We start from the raw sequence: 19,600 nt of genomic DNA, 5'->3' as shown, positions 1-19,600 counted from the left end.
CCGAGCATACCTCAGATGAGCTCTCGGCTCCTTCGAAGTGTTCATGTAAACGTCTGTGTTGTATTGAGCGTGTCTGGTAACATGCACCGATTTTTGCCCCCTAACATATGTGTTTGTCTACATCCTTCCCAGCCTGGCTGCGAAGAAACACATGCACGGTGGTGTTTGGTTGCAGACTTGTTCTAGCAGATGCAAAGTATGTGGTGTTTGGTTACATGCAATACATGTTTAGTTATATAGATAAAATAGGCATAGCATAAACTCATAAGCCGGAGTCTTAAACACACAGTTAAACGATAAAATGGTCACGGCAAAGGCTGAAACATCCTATGCAAAAGTCTTAGGTGCAGAGATAATATTTTAGGCATCCATGGCAAAGGCCTCCTCGTGCTTCTTGCACTTGGTCACCACCTTGACATCGTCGTCGTTGAAGACGATCATCTTCAAGGTGTTGGGAGTCGCCAGCTTGATGGTGACGAAGTACCCGGTCTTGATCTGGTGAACAGTGGTGAAGGGGGGCCTACCCTTATCAAACACGAGCCTGCCATTGATCATCTAGACCGTCACCCTTCAGGCGTAGCCGGTGTTTGTCATCAGCTTGAATTCTTCTGGGACAAGGATGAAGTGATTGGTGAACTCAAGCGACATTGGCAGGCACTCCAGTTTTGATGTAAGGATGACATTGCAAAAGTGGGTTGGGCTGGCGTCCTCATAGAAATGGTCGTATTCTTCGGCCGCTTGGGGGTGCTGCCGAGCTCCACCACCGTGTTGCCCTTCTTGTCGGCCACAACCATCTCCTTGTCCTTGGAGTTCTCCAGAATAGCCAGGTCGATCAACATTATGAACATGATGAATGAAGGTCAATGGAGGGACAGAATGCATATGAGCAAAATCACTGAAAGTATGTGGATTCTTTTTACCACAATTACCATAGCTACTGATCAAAGGTCGACATTCATTCATCCCACCCACCTACCTCGAAAGCCCCTATTTATTCACCACCGCACTCCACTACCTCTTCCAACCATACCTTTCTGTCTGTGTGTGTGTGTGTCTTCTACCGTCTCCTCTTCCATCTCTCTCTCTCTCTGTGTGTGTGTGCGCGCGCGCGTGTGTGTGCACGTGTGTCACTACCGGCGGAACATTGGCCGGTCTCCCTCTTCCTCGCGTCTCCTTCATTGCAGCTCCCCCACATCTCGCGCAGCTCGCCGGGGCGCGCGCTGCCCTCTTCTTCTGCCCCCTCCTCCCCACCCCTTCCCCATCCCTTCCCCCTCCCCCCTCCCCCCCTCGCCCCCCGGTTGCAGCACCACGCCTCCCCTCCCCGCTTGAAGCTTCCATGGCTTTGCGCGGTGACCATCCCATCTCGCTGGCGACCGAGGGGCGGTGAACACGGGAGATGCTGCAACTGGGGCGACGGGGTGCTACCACGGCGACGCGCTACCTCGCAGCATTGGAGCTCTGCCTACCTCGCCGGACCCGGCCACGCCGGAGCTGCAACCAACCATGGCAGACTACACCCCACGACGATTTTTTTGCTGAAACTGGTTGTAGCAAATTCGATCGCCGGTGGTAGCAAAAATCTACTGCGGTTGCAGCAAAACGGCGTCATCGTCATCGCGGGGTCGCAGCTGAGATAAGAAGTTTTGAAGCTTTTTTCAATGCGGTTGTAACTTTTATAACTGTCGGTTGCAACTTTTCGTTTTTCGTCCATGGCTTCGTTTCCACGGTTGAAACTTTTTTTATAGTCGGATGAAGTTTTTTTCATCGCTAGATGAAGCTTTTTCTGTCACCGGTTGTAACTTTTCGTCCATGCCTTCATTTCCACGGTTGAAACTTTTTTTATAGTCTGATGAAACTTTTTTCATCGCTAGATGAAGCTTTTTCTGTCACCGGTTGTAACTTTTCGTCCATGCCTTCGTTTTCACGGTTGAAACTTTTTTTATAGTCCGATGAAGCTTTTTTCATCGCTAGATGAAGCTTTTTCTGTCACCGGTTGTAACTTTTCTTGGTCATCCATAGCTCCAGTCGTATACTGGTTGAAGCTTTTTTCGTAGCAGGTTGAAGCTTTTCCTATCGCTAGTTGTAGCTTTTTTCGTCATAGTTTGCAGCACTGGGCATCTCCCTGGGCACTCGATTTTTTTTGTTCGCAAGCGGGGGATGAGCGCCGGCGAGCACACTGGTGAGCTCCGGTCGTCGCCACCGGAGCTGCAACGGTGGCCATGGAAGCTACAACCGCAGGGATGGGCTATTGCATGGGGCGAAGCCGGTGAAGAGGATGGTCGCCGAGGACTAGGACCGGGGCGACCGGCGACCAGGCGGCCGGGAAAGACGGCCGGCGAGGACGGCGACCAGGGACGAGGAGGGCAGGCGAGGGAGGAGCGGCGGGCGAGAACCCCGGTTCACGAGAGGAAGACGACGCTCGTTACGCGCTCGCGGGAGGAAGACGACGATCTGGTTGGATAAGGATCCAACGGCTCGGGACAGGCCGATCTGACGGCTAGGGTGCGACCGGCCGAAACGTTCGGCCGGCGCACCGACGCCTAGCATCGCCCTTTCTCTAACGGCATTGGATGGAGGGCATTCTCCCTTGGGTGCTCGCTCGATGACCGCACCAAGTTCGCAAAAACCATGGAGGTGTGTTCTCAGTTTAAGAGCATTGACGAGATGCATAAAGAGGCAGACGTTATGTTGTCGAAGGCGATGAAAATGAAGTTAAAGAGGTTGTATCCTAACCTAGCCAAAGGCGCTATATCAGTGGACATACTGTGGTGGGCGATGGATGAGGTCGAGTCGGCCGATCCAGGTCAGAGAGCCTGATGGGCCAAGTACAGGCTTTGTCAAGGCCTCTCATGACCAATTGGACATCACGGTGGCGCCGACCACCATTGTTCTGTAGGACGAGGAGGAGGAGGAGATGATGGATGCTGCCAATGACGAACCGACTGAGCCTCAGGACGCTGACAATGCCAAAATGGTGGAGACGGCTGTCACAGCGCCTGAGCCAGACGACTGTACCCTGCCCTTGGAGGTCAACGATTACAAACCTCAAGGCTATCGCCACTCCCAGCTCCTTCAGGCCCACTCCAGCTAGGATTTAGTGCTTGTTGGGATGGATGTCAATGGATGTAAAGCTTGATTTACGCTCTCCTAGTAAAAATCTTACTCAATCCCGTTCGAACCGCTCAAATCTCTAATCGGGTATGCCTAAATCAAGTGCCAAATCGAACCCACGGGGTAGATTGGATGCCTAGTGTGCGATGCGTAAATTGAATGCGGACATGATAAATTGACTTCATCCAAAATAGAGGGCTTACCGTCATTGACGAACGCCTGCAGGTGAAGTGATGAGGCCGATGCTTACCATCTAGATCTTCGCTCCGATGCTCGCCCTCCAGATCTCGTGCTCGCTGCTTTTGATGTGAGAGTGGAGAGGGGGGAGAGTGAGCGGTGAGAAAAGGATGAGGGGAGTTACGGCAGCATTTCGGGAAGTAACGCGGCGTCTTAAGTGTAGCTCCTCGCGTGCAATCTCAAATGCCCACGTGCTTGAGAGCAACTCTAATGGGGCGACCCATTTCGTCCGCGGGCGTCCGTTTGGGTCGGCGCGGACAAAAAAGCCGGCCCAGCGCGTCGACCCAAATGGACGCGCGTCCGCTTTCGTCCGCCTGCCGACCCATTCCTGGCCCATTTTGAGCCTAATTTACGTTGGCGCGGACACAAGACGGACGCGCGCGCGCTCGCCCTCTTTCCTCACCGGGCCCGCTGGTCGGTGGCACATTGGATTCACACCCACGCCCGCCTACTACGTCGCCGACGCCGCCGGCCATTTTTTCAGATAAAAATGGATACATAGATAGTTCTAGCGTACACAGATAAAAGAAAAGACTACTACTCGTCGCTTGACTCCGACTCGGTAATATCCTTCTCCGACGTCTGAATGTAGGCGTTAGCATACGCCTCGTCTCCAAAGTCCCAACCCGCCGTTTCTTGTAGCTCCAGTTTCAATTGAGCTGCCTGCTTGTGCGAACGCTTGTCTTCCCGATAGACGGCTCGCTCCCTCCTCCTCGCGTCCCTCTCCAACCTCCTTTGCTTGTAGAACTGGCGCTCGTCGACGATGTCCTGCGGGAAGCCTCCGCGCCACACCACCAAGGCTTCCACGTCCTTCTCCACGATGGCGAGGCGACGCTGCCACCTCCGGTGGACACGACGATCCTCGTCGGTGAAAAGCCGCGGGAGAGGCGCCAGATCCTGTGGCCGCTGGCTCGACACGTTGGGAAAATTCATATCCCAACGAGGCCTCAGGAGGCGCCACGCCGCCTGATACGTCCATTTTGTATCATGCTTTTATATCGATATTTATTGCATTATGGGTTGTTATTACACATTATGTCACAATACTTACGCCTATTCTCTCTTATTTTACAAGGTTTACATAAAGAGGGAGAATGCCGACAGCTGGGATTCTAGGCTGGAAAAGGAGCAAATATTAGAGACCTATTCTGCACAGCTCCCAAAATCCTGAAACTTCACGGAAGACGTTTTCAGAATATATAAAAAATACTCAGCGGAAGAAGTTCATCAGGGGGTCCACACCCTGCCCACGAGGGTGGGGGGCGCCTACCCTCCTGGGCGCGCCCCCTACGTCGTGGGCCCCCTGATGGCCCTCCGATGACCATCTTCTGCTATATCAAGTCTTTCGATGGGAAAAAATAATAAGCCATCTTCTCGGACGAAACTCCGCCGCCACGAGGCGGAACCTTGGCGGAACCAATCTAGGGCTCTGGCGGAGCTGTTCTGCCGGGGAAACTTTCCTCCGGGAGGAGGAAATCATCGCCATCGTCATCACCAACGCTTCTCTCATCGGGAGAGGGCAATCTCCATCAACATCTTCACCAGCACAATCTCCTCTTAAAACCCTAGTTCATCTCTTGTATCCAATTCTTATCTCCAAGTTCGGGATTGGTACCTGTGGGTTGCTAGTAGTGTTAATTACTCCTTGTAGTTGATGCTAGTTGGTTTAATTGGTGGAAGATCATATGTTCAGATCCTATATGCATATTAATACCCCTCTGATTATGAATATGAATATGCTTTGTGAGTAGTTACGTTTGTTCCTGAGGACATGGGAGAAGTCTTGCTATTAGTAGTCATGTGAATTTGGTCTTCGTTCGATATTTTGATGAGATATATGTTGTCATCCCTCTAGTGGTGTCATGTGAACGTCGACTATATGACACTTCACCACTATTTTGGCCTAGAGGAAGGCATTGGGGAGTAATAAGTAGATGATGGGTTGCTAGAGTGACAGAAGCTTAAACTCTAGTTTATGCGTTGCTTCGTAAGGGGCTGGTTTGGATCCATATGTTTCATGCTATGGTTAGGTTTACCTTAATACTTTTGTTGTAGTTGCAGATGCTTGCAATAGAGGTTAATCATAAGTGAGATGCTTGTCCAAGTAAGGACAGTACCCAAGCACCGGTCCACCCACATATCAGATTATCAAAGTACCGAACGCGAATCTTATGAACGTGATGAAAACTAGCTTGACGATATTCCCATGTGTCCTCGGGAGCGTTTTTCTCTATATAAGAGTTTGTCCAGGCTTGTCCTTTGTTACAAAAAGGATTGGGCCACCTTGCTGCATTTTATTTACTTTTGTTACTTGTTGCTCGTTACAAATTATCCTATAACAAAACTATCTGTTACCACTTATTTCAGTACTTGCAGAGAATACTTTGCTGGAAACCGCTTATCATTTTCTTCTGCTCCTCGTTGGGTTCGACACTCTTACTTATCGAAAGGACAACGATAGATCCCCTATACTTGTGGGTCATCACCGCTGCGTCATGTGCGCGGGCCGCCTCCTCTGCGGTGTCGAAGGTGCCGAGGATGAGATGTTTCTCGCGAAACCAGATCTTGGAGGAGAAGGCGCCGGAGCGGCGCCCGCGGACTCTGCGAAAATCCGAAGCACCCAGGCGACGGATCGACATGGTGGCGCAGAGACGGCGAGAGTGGGCGGCGAACAGACTGTGGAGGGAGCGCCTTCTTTATAACGAGCGCTGGCCGCGGCGCGCGCGCGAACCTTTCCCGCGCGCTGGTGCGCCAAAACCAGGGCGACGACATGATTTAAAACGCGCACGGTCATGAAATGGGTCGGCCCGTTGGAGAGTTGCATCGCTCGAGCCTGTGAGAAACGACCGATTCGAGCGTTTCGAGATTCCTATGAGCAGCGCATCGTCGGAAATCCTGAAATAAATCCAGGAATAATGCAAGCACAAGGATTTGAACCCTGGTGGGTTGAGGATACCACTGTCCACCTAACCAACTCAACCACAGGTTGATTCGCGGCTATCAAATGTTTCTGAAATCAAAATCAGAAGAATGAAAAAAACGCAACTTGCCTTTTCCAATTCTGCACAGCTGCAGTGGATCTTTTGCGATGCAACCGAGCCAAATGCCTCGAGGCGCCACGGGTAGGTACGAGTGACAACACGGACGGCTGGATGATGACGAGGGGCAAGGTTGGTTCGAGAGCGTGGGCGTCCGGTTCGACTCGACGTATGCCGTCTGCCCCGTTCCACAGAAGCAGGAGGGGCGAGCAAAGGACGGCACAAGAGGAGAAGGAAAGCAAAGCCGCCGCCGCCCGCCGATTCCTCCGCCTTTTCCACTGATCCCCTCCAACCCGGCGACCGCGCTCCCTCCGATGGCCGTTAGCTCGCGGCTACCCGCCCCTCCCGCGCGGGGCCTCCTCCGCCGCTCGCCGCCGCGTATCCTCCCTTCGAGACGCCTCGCTTGTGGCACCCGCGCTGTCTCCGGGAGCCCTGGGCCAGGCGGATCGCCCCTCCCCAGGCGGCCGCCGGCGCCGCTGGACGCCGCGGCAGTCGCGCCGCCCTCGCCGGCGTCCTCCGCGGCGTCCTCCGCCGCCTCGGCCATCGATTTCCTCACTCTCTGCCATAGCCTCAAGGTAAATCACGTGATGCTTGCTCCTTCCTTTGCTGGCCTTACGTGGTGTGCCATCAGACTAGTGATACTCCTAGGTCCTGGCAAAACAGTAAATAATTTTCATATAGCTTTGCTAACTTGTGCTAAATACCGGCGAGCACACAAAAACTATACTCGATCCGAGCAGGGCTTCGTATATGCAAGTTTTGAAACGATCAATTCGTATGGTGAATTGGTGATTCATGACGTCTCACGATGGCTGCTCAGCTCACATGTCTAAGTATATGATGTGGAGTGCATGGACATGGACTCCGTTTTCAATTCATGCCTTCATGCCCCCATGCTTATGATGCGAGATTCTCCAGCAGATCACCTATCCACTACATAAAAGCTCTCAATAGTCGATTATTTCTTCCTCCAACAGATCCCCTATATGGCTGCCAATGCCTAAAACATTTAGGCGGCCAACTAAAAACCAGGCCCAACCTCCTACATGTAGGGGTGCCCCCTCCCACCCTCTATCCTTCTGTGTTTATTCTTGGTGAGCTGAATTTTCAGCCCCTAGGGGCTGAGGGCCATTGCTGCCTCTCGCTGCGCGCTGCCTTGCCCAGCTGTCTGCCACCACCGGAGCTCCGTCCACCGCTGCACCATCCCCTCCTCACCCCTGCCACATGTTTCTCCAGCGCGCGCCGCCTTGTGTCCCCTCTGCACAGCCACCACCTATCCGTACTGTGTGAACTGCCGTCCCGTGCCTGCTGCTGGAGCTACTTTGTGTGCTGCCATGGCTCCCCGTCCCCATGTTGCCTCCCCTCTGCGTGGGCCAAGCTCGGCTGCTGCAAGTGGCAACACGGCTGGTTCGAGCTGCAGCGCTGTTGCACGAGCTCCGGAGCATCCCGAAGGTAGGGCAGGGCACCGCTGATGGAGTGGGTAGGAAAAATAATAATTGGCCCACTGACATGTAAGTGTGTATACACAAAAGAGGGGTGGGTTTTATTAGGTACTAGTCTTAGGGATCTGCTGGAGATGGTATCCATCATATTGCACTATTCTGAGGTTTATTTGGTTATTCCTTGTTCCGCTCTTACCACAGACCACTAAAAGGAAAGGCTGGATAAATCACAGCATCAAGGGTCCCGAGTCTATTGCTGATCACATGTATCGTATGGCCCTGATGGCTTTGATTGCTGATGACCTACCTGCTGTAAATCGAGAAAGGTTAAGTTTTCTATGTTTCCCCTTTTTAATATTGATATTAAAGTGACATTTTTAGGTGCCATCTTCATTAATCATTACTATTTTACCTGCTGCTAAAGGAACATTTATTTTGCTGTAACAGGTGTATCAAAATAGCTATCGTTCACGACATTGCTGAAGGTAGGCCAATAAACATATTTATATTTACTTGTTGATTCTGTGTGCTGTCCTTCACCTGCTCTTTTGTTAGCATCTTTCAGTTTTCAACCAAGTGCTTTTCAACTATTCATACCTTATACCTTATTTTATTAACAGCTATTGTTGGCGACATCACTCCATCTGACGGCATACCTAAAGCAGAAAAAAGCAGGCGTGAACAAGAAGCTCTAAATGAAATGTGTGAAGTTCTTGGTGGTGGATCAACAGGTATGTCTCCATTTGTGACAAGAATTTTCAGTTCTTAAATGAATGTTTGATAACATTGTATTAACATTATTGAATTTACTGTTTTCTAGCTGAGGAAATTAAGGAGCTGTGGGAAGAATACGAAAACAACTCCTCTGTTGAAGCCAATCTCGTAAAGGATTTTGATAAAGTAAGCCTGCCATTATTTTCTTAACTTCATACTTTGTTAATTAATATTGGTTCTGCTTTCCTTTACATGTGTCATCTAATTTGTATCATATATATCAGGGTTATCATTTGTTGTTGCCATGCAAGTTTCTTTAGTTTGGGTTTCCTTCCAGACATGCAAAGTTCTGGCACTTGAAAGCATTTAAGTTTGTTAACGGATTAATAATACTACTTCAAAAGTTTTGTCTCATGCAAACATGTTCATGTGTATTGTTTTGGTTTACTCTGATGCACATTCTGTTTTGTTTTCTTTGTTTTTATGTTCTGTTTGGTCCAGCTGATTTCACCTGTTGCTATTTTTTGTTTTGTTTCAGGTGGAAATGATTCTTCAAGCGTTAGAGTATGAGAAGGGTATTAACTTCTGCCATAGTTGATTTGTCTGCATTCAAAGAATGAGTCACTTGCTAATTTTAAATAATTTCCCCATATACGAACTCTGGCATGGTGTGCATTGGTTCCTTATTCTGAAACAACCTGCCCTTATCAATAATATGCGTCTAAATCACCATGTTCTTATTGCATCTTTGTGATCCTTTGATATTGATAATAGTAATGTCTAGCGAAACTCATGTATACCTGGCTTCGGCAAGAACATAGTTGGAATCTGTTGCTACCTTGTTGACAATAACAGGAAACTACTTGATTCATACGGCCAAACTTGTTTTTGCTTCCAGCACTGTGCAATGTATCAATCCTGTGTGCATATGTTGCCATCTTCCTCTTCTGCACATATGTAATGTACTAATCCATTTATGCTGACTCTGCACATCTTGAAAAATGCAGAGCATGGAAAAGTGCTAGATGAGTTCTTCCTCTCTACTGCTGGTAATGTGATTGATCAACTGTATAGACCGTAAAAAGTTGAAATTGCTTCCTTTTGCTAAATATACTTTTCAAACATGTTATTGCAGGCAAGTTCCAGACAGAGATTGGCAAGAGCTGGGCTGCTGAAGTGAATTCAAGGAGAACCAATGGATGTGGACAGAACTAGGGGTAACTTGATGTTTGGTGCTCGATATAGCCTCTATGAAATTTTCATGATGGGGTGGTGTGGCGAATCTCAGACTCCAGATTCAAGCCCACTTCGAGGCAAACATAACCAATTTGCCTCAGCTACCAGGTGTTGGTAAGGAATAACGGAATGGCGTTGACAGAAACTCGGGGATCTAAATTTGGTTAAGAGCTCAGTGGGCTGAATATGCACTGGGACTAGTAGTATGTAGCAGTTTTTATGTATGCTGTTGGTTAGGAACATCCAAACACGTTGTTTTTGTTGAGTCGGGAAATAAAAAGGCTGGGGCCGTTCTCGACTGCCACCTTCCTTCGGTCGAAGTTGATCTCTCTTATTGCTCTGTGCCAATTAGTCATTTCACTCTTAACTTTTTGGTTGACGGACGCGTCTGATGGAAGTTACAGAGACAGGTGAAGGCACATATCCGGAGCCCGGACTAACCAATACAAGCTCAAGAGAGGAATCGTCATGATTTGCAGGAGAAGTGGGCAATTAGCGGTGAAGCAAAGCTCTTGAAAGTGAATCATCAGCAGTCACTTTGGTTGTCTAATTTATACAGCAAATAAAAGAAATTCCAACTCAAAAATGAATGATTTTGCCTAAAAGCTCGCACAGCCGAAGTTGTAACAGACGCTTAGAGGTGAATGCAAATCACTGAAAGGACTGGAATACAACAACGACAACAACAACAAAGTCAGTCCTTAGAGGTGAAACCATAAGATCTTGCAAGTCGCAACCAACTTATGGCTCTAGCACATGGATAGTAAGCTTCCACGTACCCCTGTCCCCTGTCCATAGCCAGTTCTTTAGTGATACTCCAATCCCCGGAAGGACTAGAATAAATCCAGAAAAAAGCAAGCACCAATGCAAGTCTAGGACTTGAACTCTAATAGAGCGAAAACCACTGTCCTCCTAATCATCCAACCACATATTGGTTCAGGTGCATAGTGTAGTTGAATACTATTGGTTCCACAAGAGATGAATTACACAACAGTACATCACTTCCGCTTTTCACTTCATGCCAAACAGATTATAGTCTCTAAGATCTTGACTAAGTTCTACAATCACGGGGTAAGTTACAAGAGTTACTACTCATCACTAGCTATCATCAGCTCGATATTGCCAAAAAAAGAAGACTAATAATAAGTCACTCACAAGCTGCACCTTTGCTAAGAAAAAGATCTCTTGGGTTAACTGTGAAACGTCACCAAAAACATTTATATCCCTTTACATGACTACCGGCACCATGTCCGTCCTACCTGAACCACCATCTCATGCCGGCGTTTATCGGGTCATGAAGAAAAGGGGTGTAACTGCTGATGTAGGGGTTAGCTGTCCGGCCAATCTTTAGCCAGATAGCTCTGTGGTAGCCAGCAGTGAAAGGAGAATGATACATTAGCTTCAACAACTGCAATTTCCGGATAACCAGAGTGAGATATGAATTCACCAAGAGTACTGTTAATATAGTAATAGTAATAAGTTCGTCTATAATCTGAATTACAGGTGAAATATCATGCAAATTCCTCTTGTCCTTAAACAAAACAAAATGTTACTTGGGCTAAGCAGATGAATACTAATAGTGCCTTTATGAAATGTTCTAAAATGTAGCTCATGGTACCAGGTTATTGAGACCAAAAGACATTGTCCGGCTCTATTAACATACAAGAGTTGGGGTTACCACTTCCCAGGTTTAAAATTCACTAACCAAAATCAGTTACGTGCTATACTGCTATTGTCAGGCATACAACAGTCCTGACTATACAACCAATCTAACTGAGTTTTTAACAGATTAACAGAAGCAACACCCATTGCCTAGGTCCTTTTCTAAAAGGAAGCGGCAGTGTTTAGTCAAGTTGGTGGCTTGGCGCAGCCATTGTAGAAATTGCTTGACTGGTCTCTTTAGATTACTGGAAGATATTAATTCCGGACTATTTCCCATATATTTGTCATGTGTGTACCCTTACATGGGCTTCAGCAAGCCCCATGCTCCAGAAGGATGGGCAGCAAGAGAGATGCCTTAGAGGCTTAGACAGCTGATAGAGCCTAGTTATTTCCTTTCTCAACTAAGAAGTTAGTACAGTAATTTCCTATTGTTAGAGCATGTCCAACCCAAATGGGCTAATTTGGCCCGTCCGCGGGCGTGCCTGCTTTGAACCCTCAATTGTACGCCCGCGCAGCCGTGCCCCTCAAATTGTCCAGATGCATGCATATGATTGGTGGGGATGGAAGAGAAAGAGAAAAAAATAAAGAAATACAAAAGGTGCCCCAGTGTGACATCCTGGCTTAATAAGAATGATATAGACTACTTATATCAACAAGGTGCACCTTCTTTTCCGGGAGCCCATCCGAAAGGAACCTCAAAGTTAAGTGTGCTTGACTTGGAGCTATTTGAGGATGAGTGACCGACCAGGAAGTTGATCCCTGGTGCGCATAAGTGAGGACAAGGTGCGCAGGAAAGACTAGTGTTGGCCCGTGAGGCTAGTCTAGATCCTAGGTGGTAGTCAGGCACAACGGACAGTTGGCCGGGGCGTTACATCCAGGGTGGGCCGTGGCGGACTGCTCGGACACGCCCGGACACCCTCATATTGAAGGTTCGCAGACAGCCCAAACATATGAGGACGATTTGAGGGGTCCGGTTAGGTGGAGTTTTTCCTTCTCTCTCCTATCTGGGCTATCCGACCGGACATATAGGGACAAAATGGGGGGGGGGGGGGGGGGGGGGGGGGGGGGGGGTCCGGTTGGAGATGCTCTTAGGATTCCATGCAATCAGCTTCCACTCCCCTATATTAAAGGAGTTTGTGGACATCCCTACGTAATAGGACTTGGCCATGAGGAAAAACCAAACAAGACATAAACCAATCTAATCCCAATACTCCTTCCTTGAGTCCTCCTTCCCCTGAGGCCCGACTGCCGACGAGGTACATCCCCCCTCCTGCGGCCAGGCCAGTATCCTACCGCAAGTATACCAGTATAGGTGATATGCAGGTCAATACAAACGCATTACAAAAGTAAGTGTGATAAATGTTTAATGTGTTGTAGAACTCAGTGAGCGCTTACTATTGTCAAAAGCTGATTGGACAATTTTAGTGTGATGGCAGAATTTACAGATCATAGTATTATGTGTGAAAAAGCCAACAACCCAGTTAACAGTAAACAAGAAAGATCATTTGGCAAAGCCAATCGATGTTTATCAGAAACTAACCTGCCAGTACATGAATGTTTGCATAGCATTGCGTTGTTTCCTACAAAAGTAAAAGAACAATATAAATGCAAGGTTACGTGGCCACTGGAAGGGGGTTAATCACAATGAACAAGGCAGGCCTACTGACGAGAACAGTGATAAGATCATAAGAAAGCCCAACAAAATCTCTGCATTTGCAATCAGAAAGTTGACTGCAGTTGTGTTTGCCTCAACCCATGTGCAAAGCGGCTCCAGGTATGCCCTACAAATTAGCAACATGACAGTTATAATCCATTTTGCCAGCATATTCAACGGGCAAAATATTGTAAACTGATAGCAGATTCAGTTCATACAAAATGATTATTCTGCATTTATCGGCTTGTTACCATGCAATTTTAATACACATAAAACATTTTTTTTTGCGTTTGACTACTGATGGACAGGGGCTTGCTCATGTGGTCTGTTAGCCGTTGCACAAAAAGGCAACAAAGAGTACTTTCAGGGGTTGAGGCTCAGAGAGATGAAAGCATATAACAAAAAAAGCCAAGATAATAACCTAATGAGTACGGAGATCATGCCTAAGCTATTGATTCTTTATGCGCAAAGCTGGAATGATAACATGCACTGTGTATGCATAGAAGGCAAAACATGTTGTGCCTACAAGTCTGTCAGGTTCATTTTACCTGTAGAGAGAGGAATTGGTAAAATGGCGCCGTAGAAATCTGGCCACATGTTCAAGTGCCCAGCAAATTACCGGTACCAAAACAACTGCCACAAAGGGTTAACTCATCATGTGCAGGAAAGCTGAGACGTTTGGGTAGTAACATGAAAGTTTTGATCTCAAAGATTAAATACTTCATATGCTTACGCTTCAAGTGTAGTTTAGATGTAACAAACATAAGGCAGTACATGAATGGAATAAAATCCTTTGATGAAGTTACATGGTGGCACCAGGCCTGAACAGCCTGTGTGTTCCCTACTCTGGGTAGCTGATAGGAAGGGTAAATGTTAGTTAAGTTGTGCAAGGTATCTGAAGTGGGAGGAAGAATTAAAAAAAAGTAAATACCACACTCAGTTTCATGTTACTGACCCCATAAAGAGCAAATATGGCATAACCTGTGGTACAGGTTGTGCCAAGAAGTGACAAACGATATCCCTTGAGTTGCAGTTGTCGTGTTGCCAGTGGAATGATGCCGATCAATGCAACAATAAGAACCTATAAAAAGAAGTGTGTATGATAAAGAAAATGTGATTTGCACACATCAACAAAAAATCTCCCGTTGCTCATCATAATACATGCAAGTGAAAATAAAGCATACAAGATTATGTGTTCCACAGACTAACTTAGGTACTATCAAAAGTTGGGAAACTGATATTATAAAGTACTCCCTCCGTCCGGAAATACTTGTCATCAAAATGGATAAAAGGAGATGTATCTAGATGTATTTCAGTTCTAGATACAACCCTTTTTGTCCATTTTGATGACAAGTATTTTCCGACGGAGGGAGTATAAAATGGATAGTTTGATGCAATTCTAGGCAAAAGTATAAAGATCCATTCATACAGTTCAAATTATGCAGGGAGGGCACTAAGATCTTGTTCGTACAAAAACCAAGGACCAATTATCCTTGACTACTGGTGTTTTGGCGAAAGAAAACTTAGAACACTGTGTTAATCTGCTCTAACATATGCCTAATTTTGTAATAATCCTGACCATCCATTCGCTTATGATTTTTTTTAAACTAAACTTCCATTAGGCAAATGAAGGGTCAAGATGAAGGTATTTTCATGATCGCCAGGGTGCAGGCTTGGTTAAAGCAAAATATGCTCAGACTAGTACTACCTCCGTAAAGAAATATAAGAGTGTTTAGATCACTAAAGTAGTGATCCAATCGCTCTTATATTTCTTTACAGAGGGAGTAGTTAGTCTGATTAATCTCACTAACAGAAGTGAGCTGTTGTTTAACACTCCATTCAACTAAGCCTAAAAATAGTTATCTGGTGGAGTACAAGATTGAGATGGATCTGACACTTTTAAGAGATGCACCAACTTAGACAAGACTAAGATATTCAGCAAGGATTGATGTTGACATATAGAAAAATTACATGTGATACAGTAATTGCTGACAAAGTACATCTGTCCATTTAAGCCATTTACCCAAGCATTAACAGAAAAATGTAATGACCGCTGATCCAACTGAAGCGAAAGTCTGCTTTGTGCTGGTCCAGCAGAATCAGCACCTGCAGAATCCATGAAGATCAGATTGACAGATGAAAATGGCTACAACTTACTAGGTGTTCAGTGTAGAGAGATGATACGATACAAGAATATGCTTGTTATCACCTGGATCATGAGGTATTGCATTATCATTAGCAGTTGTAGATTCTCGCTCTGTTGATGCTGGGAACTGAGAAGAGCTGGCTGAGGACATTCCTCCAACAACAAAATCAGGACCCTATAACCAAGCACAGGACAAAAAACAAACCTAAGCTCTTATAAAACCACGTTATGCATATAAAGATAGAAATAGACCCCCAAAAGGAGACAGAAAAAATATATTAAGGCTTGCTTTAATAGCAATAGAATAATAAAAGGAAGATGGTCTGTGAAATTGCAGCAGATATTAGTGACTTGACTTGGTTGGAACAAAATAAAAAGATAAATGGGAAAAATGTTACAGAAGGTCTTCCTTAAAAGAAGACCGTATATAGATACAACGGTGTCAACAATGTAGATAGTCCTAGAACAAATAAAGCACTAGTGTAGAACTTCAATTATTTTACCCTGCTCCCTATCCGTACTGCAATAATTTAATCTGTTCCTTGCCATTTATAATTTTCATGGCCGTATGTACAATGTTCTAACAAATTGGTCACAGGTATCACTGAGGAGGCAAATAGGCCACAGAGTCAAATTGTGCACAGATCCGGATCACTCAAATAGGCAGTAACAGAGCAGAAGCACAAATAGCTAGACCAACTACACGAACTGATTAGTGGGCATTTGAAATAGAACTAATCAAGCTTGTATGAACCTCAAGGTGTGAAATCCAAAAGGTGGGAACCGTTTGGCAGCTGCGGTTTTGTTCTAGACAAGTTGAAGGGCGAGGTTAAGTCTGAAACAAATCACCGAGGAGGCAAGAATGAGGTGAATTACTTGAGGGGAAGAAGGCGGCGAATCTTTGCAACATTTCTTGGCCACAAGCTGAAAACCGGCGGAAAAGGAAGACATGAGCGCAAGGGGGCGAGAATCTTGAGAGACCCTAACGAATTCCACCGTAAATTAGACACGGCCTAGCCCTACAGCACTCAATATCCCCCTCGCATCGCACATGTTCATCATCTATTGTCTCTCTCGCCGGTGAGCTGAAACTTTGAGCTCATGGCCAGACAATCTTGGGGGGGTCATGCGGCGGGGGCGGTGGCAAGAGGGGCGGCTGTGCGCAATGCGGGGAGCCAAATCGGGTGTGGGGATTAGCGAAGTCAAATGAAGTAGAGCTCCACTACAGAACAGAACAGAACACCAAGGGAGATGAGTAGTACTAGTACTGGTAGAAGCAGAGGCAGCAGCAAAACCTAACCTGCGTAAAATAATCCAGGGCCGCTTGGAACGGAGCCGGTCGCGGATTCCGATACAGTGGAGCCACGGGGAGGGAGAGGGAGGGCGAGGGAGCCAGCCCTCCTCGAATCTAGCCTTGGGCAATCTCCGACGCAAAGGCAGCAGCAGCACAGGGACAGAGGAAGAAGACTGACCCCCTGTCTCCTTCTCCTCCCCTTCTTTTTTTCTCCTCTGATTTTTATTTTCTTTTGCAGTGCAGGCCATTGGTTATGTCGTTATGACGAACGCCCACTAGCCCACACGGCACGAAAGCGACCAGTGCGGGGGGCCCGCGACCATCCACGGACAGTTCAGGGGCGAGATCGCAACGTTGGAGGGTTCCGTGGTGCCAACTGCCAAGATGCCCCTTTTCCTTTCATTTTCTTTTCTTTTTCTGTGACTGATAAAAAGACGTACACCACGAGTAAAAAGGGGGGAAATTCGAGTGGGGAGGAGGAGCTAAAGTAAACCGCACCAGATGCAGTGCGACGCCAGATCTGCGCACCCTCCATTCCTCCAATGACATTATAGCATCTCCAGTCGTTCGACCCTTCAAGGATTAGAAATATCGCCGTTTGGGGCGAACCGACGGTAATTTCGACGTGGGGGGGCTTGGGTTCCCAGCCGACCCTCAAGTTCGTCCCCCACCTGTCGATTTTGACCCAATTTCAATGCAAATTTGCCCCAAATACAATGTGTTTCGGCACAAATTCAACATAAACTAACTTTTATCTTTATCACACAAATCAATACAGATCAAATAGTTCAACGAAGCAAACTCATAATTCAAGCACACAAAAAACCATAGTGCGTCACACGTCGAACTAGACGTTGCCCTTGAGCCTTCATAGGTACTCCACCAGACCGTGTTGCAGTTTTTGATGCACCTGTTGTCAGCAACCCTGACATACCGGGGCCACCTGCCAGTCCACGTGGTGGCCACGGAGATCATCCACGCCGAGCGCTCTAGGCAAACGCCCCCTACCAAGGCCCGGAGTGGGTGCACACAACTGCGTCCACCACAGCGGCTACTTAAGGCCAAAGCATCTATGCAGTCAGTTATCCAAAGGATCATGGCTTCGGCGGCGGCGGCTACCTTCCGATCTCACCTACCCAGTTTTCCCATTCTTGTAATCACAATTGTGTGTAAATCGAGATACTAGACTTGAATTGGTATGAAATAGTGTTAGATCGAGTGATCCCCAACCTCTCTCTTACATTTGGTATCAGTGACCAAGCCCCCACCCTTCCCTCGCGTCGATCTGGCGCAATTCATCGAGGTGCCACATCTTCGTCAAGCGCGATCGCAACTCTCCTCCATGGATTCGTCCATCCAGGCCTTCCTTGACCGGTTGGACTCCACGCTGGCAGCCCACACCACTGCCATCTCCTCGATACAGGCTTCCACAGCCAAGATCGACGACCTCGTCAAGTGGCGTCCCGATCTGGAGCGGCGCGTCGCGGACCTCGGCGAGGCGTTCTCAGCACTCCAACTCGCGCGGCCCGCTCCACCACCGGAGCGCGACGAGGGCAATGGGCCAGGCGCGGGCGCGGCACCCCTGCCAACGACGCACAACGTCGACGCGGGCATTGTGCTGGGCGTGGCACCGGCGACACACGGGTCTGAGGACCACGACGATGTTCTTCTGCCATGGGGGTTGCCGGCAACGTCCTTCATGACGCCGTCGCCGCTCCCGGCCACGGGTCAGTATACCATCGCTCCCTCACCTCCCTTACCATCGCCTTTCGCGCAAGCGAGTCAACTACTGGTCGGCCTGGGTCAAACCCACCCATCGATCTATTTCCCGCAGTTCATGGGCGACAACCCACGGCTGTGGAAAACGTTGTGTGAATAGTATTTCTCCATGTTTGCGGTCACTGAGTCATTCTGGGTGCCTATGGCGTCTCTCAATTTTTCGGGGACAGCCTCGATCTGGCTTCAGTCAGTTCAGAAGAAACTGGCTGAATTGGACTAGGAGTCTTTTACCTCACTATTGTGCACTCGTTTTGGGCGTGATGGACATCAAATGCTCATCCACCGATTTTACACAGTGCGGTAGTTGACCACTGTGGCCGATTACATTGAGAAATTTGAAGTGATTATCAATCATTTGACATCATATTCTAACTCAATTCACCCGTATTTTTTTCTCTGAATTTTTAACAGAAGCGCGATAAAATATTGATTCTTTTTGCACAAGATTAATATACAATTGCCTCTGTTGTCCTAATTTTTCAGAATTTTTGGAGTTACAGAAGTATTCGAGATTTACAGATTACTACATACTATTATGTTTTTGATAGATTCTGTTTTCTATGTGTTGTTTGCTTATTTTGATGAGTCTATGGGTAGTATCGGGGGGTATGAACCATGGAGAAGTTGGAATACAGTAGATATTGCACCAATATAAATAAAGAATGAGTTCACAATAGTATCAAAACTGGTGATTTTATTTTCTTATACTAGCAGATCTCATGAGTTTTCTATTGAGTTTTGTGTTGTGAAGTTTTCAAGTTTTGGGTAAAGATTTGATGGATTATGAAATAAGGAGTGGCAAGAGCTTAAGCTTGGGGATTCCCAAGTCACCCCAAGGTAATATTCAAGGACAACCAAGAGCCTAAGCATGGGGATGCACCGGAAGGCATCCCCTCTTTCGTCTTCGTCTATCGGTAAATTTACTTGAGGTTATATTTTTATTCACCACATGATATGTGTTTTGCTTGGAGCGTTTTGTATGATATGAGTCTTTGCTTTTTAGTTTTCCACAATCATCCTTGTTGTACACACCTTTTGAGAGGGACACGCATGAATCATGATTTATGAGAATACTCTATGTGCTTCATTTGTATCTTTTGAGCTAGTCAATTTTGCTCTAGTGCTTCACTTATATCTTTTTAGAGCACGGTGGTGGCTTTATTTTATAGAAATTATTGAACTCTCTTGCTTCACTTATATTATTTTGAGAGTCTCTCTAAACAACATGGTAATTTGCTTTGGTTATGAATTTAGTCCTAATATGATGGGCATCCAAGAGGGATATAA

The 19,600-nt window shown here is 47.0% G+C and overlaps 2 protein-coding genes across 3 annotated transcripts; one reads left to right on the top strand and one right to left on the bottom strand.

The window, feature by feature from the left end:
- Positions 1-6,525: 6,525 nt before the first annotated feature.
- On the top strand, positions 6,526-10,098 carry LOC125544226 (5'-deoxynucleotidase HDDC2-like). The gene is made up of 8 exons (XM_048707840.1): positions 6,526-6,961; positions 8,030-8,154; positions 8,276-8,313; positions 8,449-8,559; positions 8,649-8,728; positions 9,081-9,117; positions 9,550-9,591; positions 9,678-10,098. Exons 1-8 carry the CDS (start codon positions 6,701-6,703, stop codon positions 9,755-9,757), a joined length of 774 nt encoding a protein of 257 aa, XP_048563797.1. The 5' UTR covers positions 6,526-6,700; the 3' UTR covers positions 9,758-10,098.
- Positions 10,099-10,761: 663 nt separating this feature from the next.
- On the bottom strand, positions 10,762-16,792 carry LOC125544225. Of its 2 annotated transcripts, none has more exons than XM_048707839.1 (9): positions 16,541-16,792; positions 15,304-15,415; positions 15,118-15,200; positions 14,050-14,175; positions 13,828-13,948; positions 13,643-13,727; positions 13,108-13,221; positions 12,981-13,020; positions 10,762-11,186 (listed from the first exon to the last, which is right to left on the bottom strand). In XM_048707839.1, exons 2-9 carry the CDS (start codon positions 15,389-15,391, stop codon positions 11,034-11,036), a joined length of 810 nt encoding a protein of 269 aa, XP_048563796.1. In that variant the 5' UTR covers positions 15,392-15,415; positions 16,541-16,792; the 3' UTR covers positions 10,762-11,033. The 2 variants fall into 2 exon arrangements, with proteins under 2 accessions (XP_048563796.1, XP_048563794.1); XM_048707837.1 differs by lacking the exon at positions 16,541-16,792 and adding an exon at positions 16,117-16,488.
- Between the last annotated feature and the right edge of the window lie 2,808 nt (positions 16,793-19,600).

The sequence above is a fragment of the Triticum urartu genome, chromosome 3 (assembly GCF_003073215.2).
Source record: "Triticum urartu cultivar G1812 chromosome 3, Tu2.1, whole genome shotgun sequence".
Taxonomy (NCBI): Eukaryota; Viridiplantae; Streptophyta; class Magnoliopsida; order Poales; family Poaceae; genus Triticum; species Triticum urartu.
The sequence above is the reverse complement of the archived record's forward strand: the minus strand, read 5'-3'. Positions and strand labels throughout refer to the sequence as shown.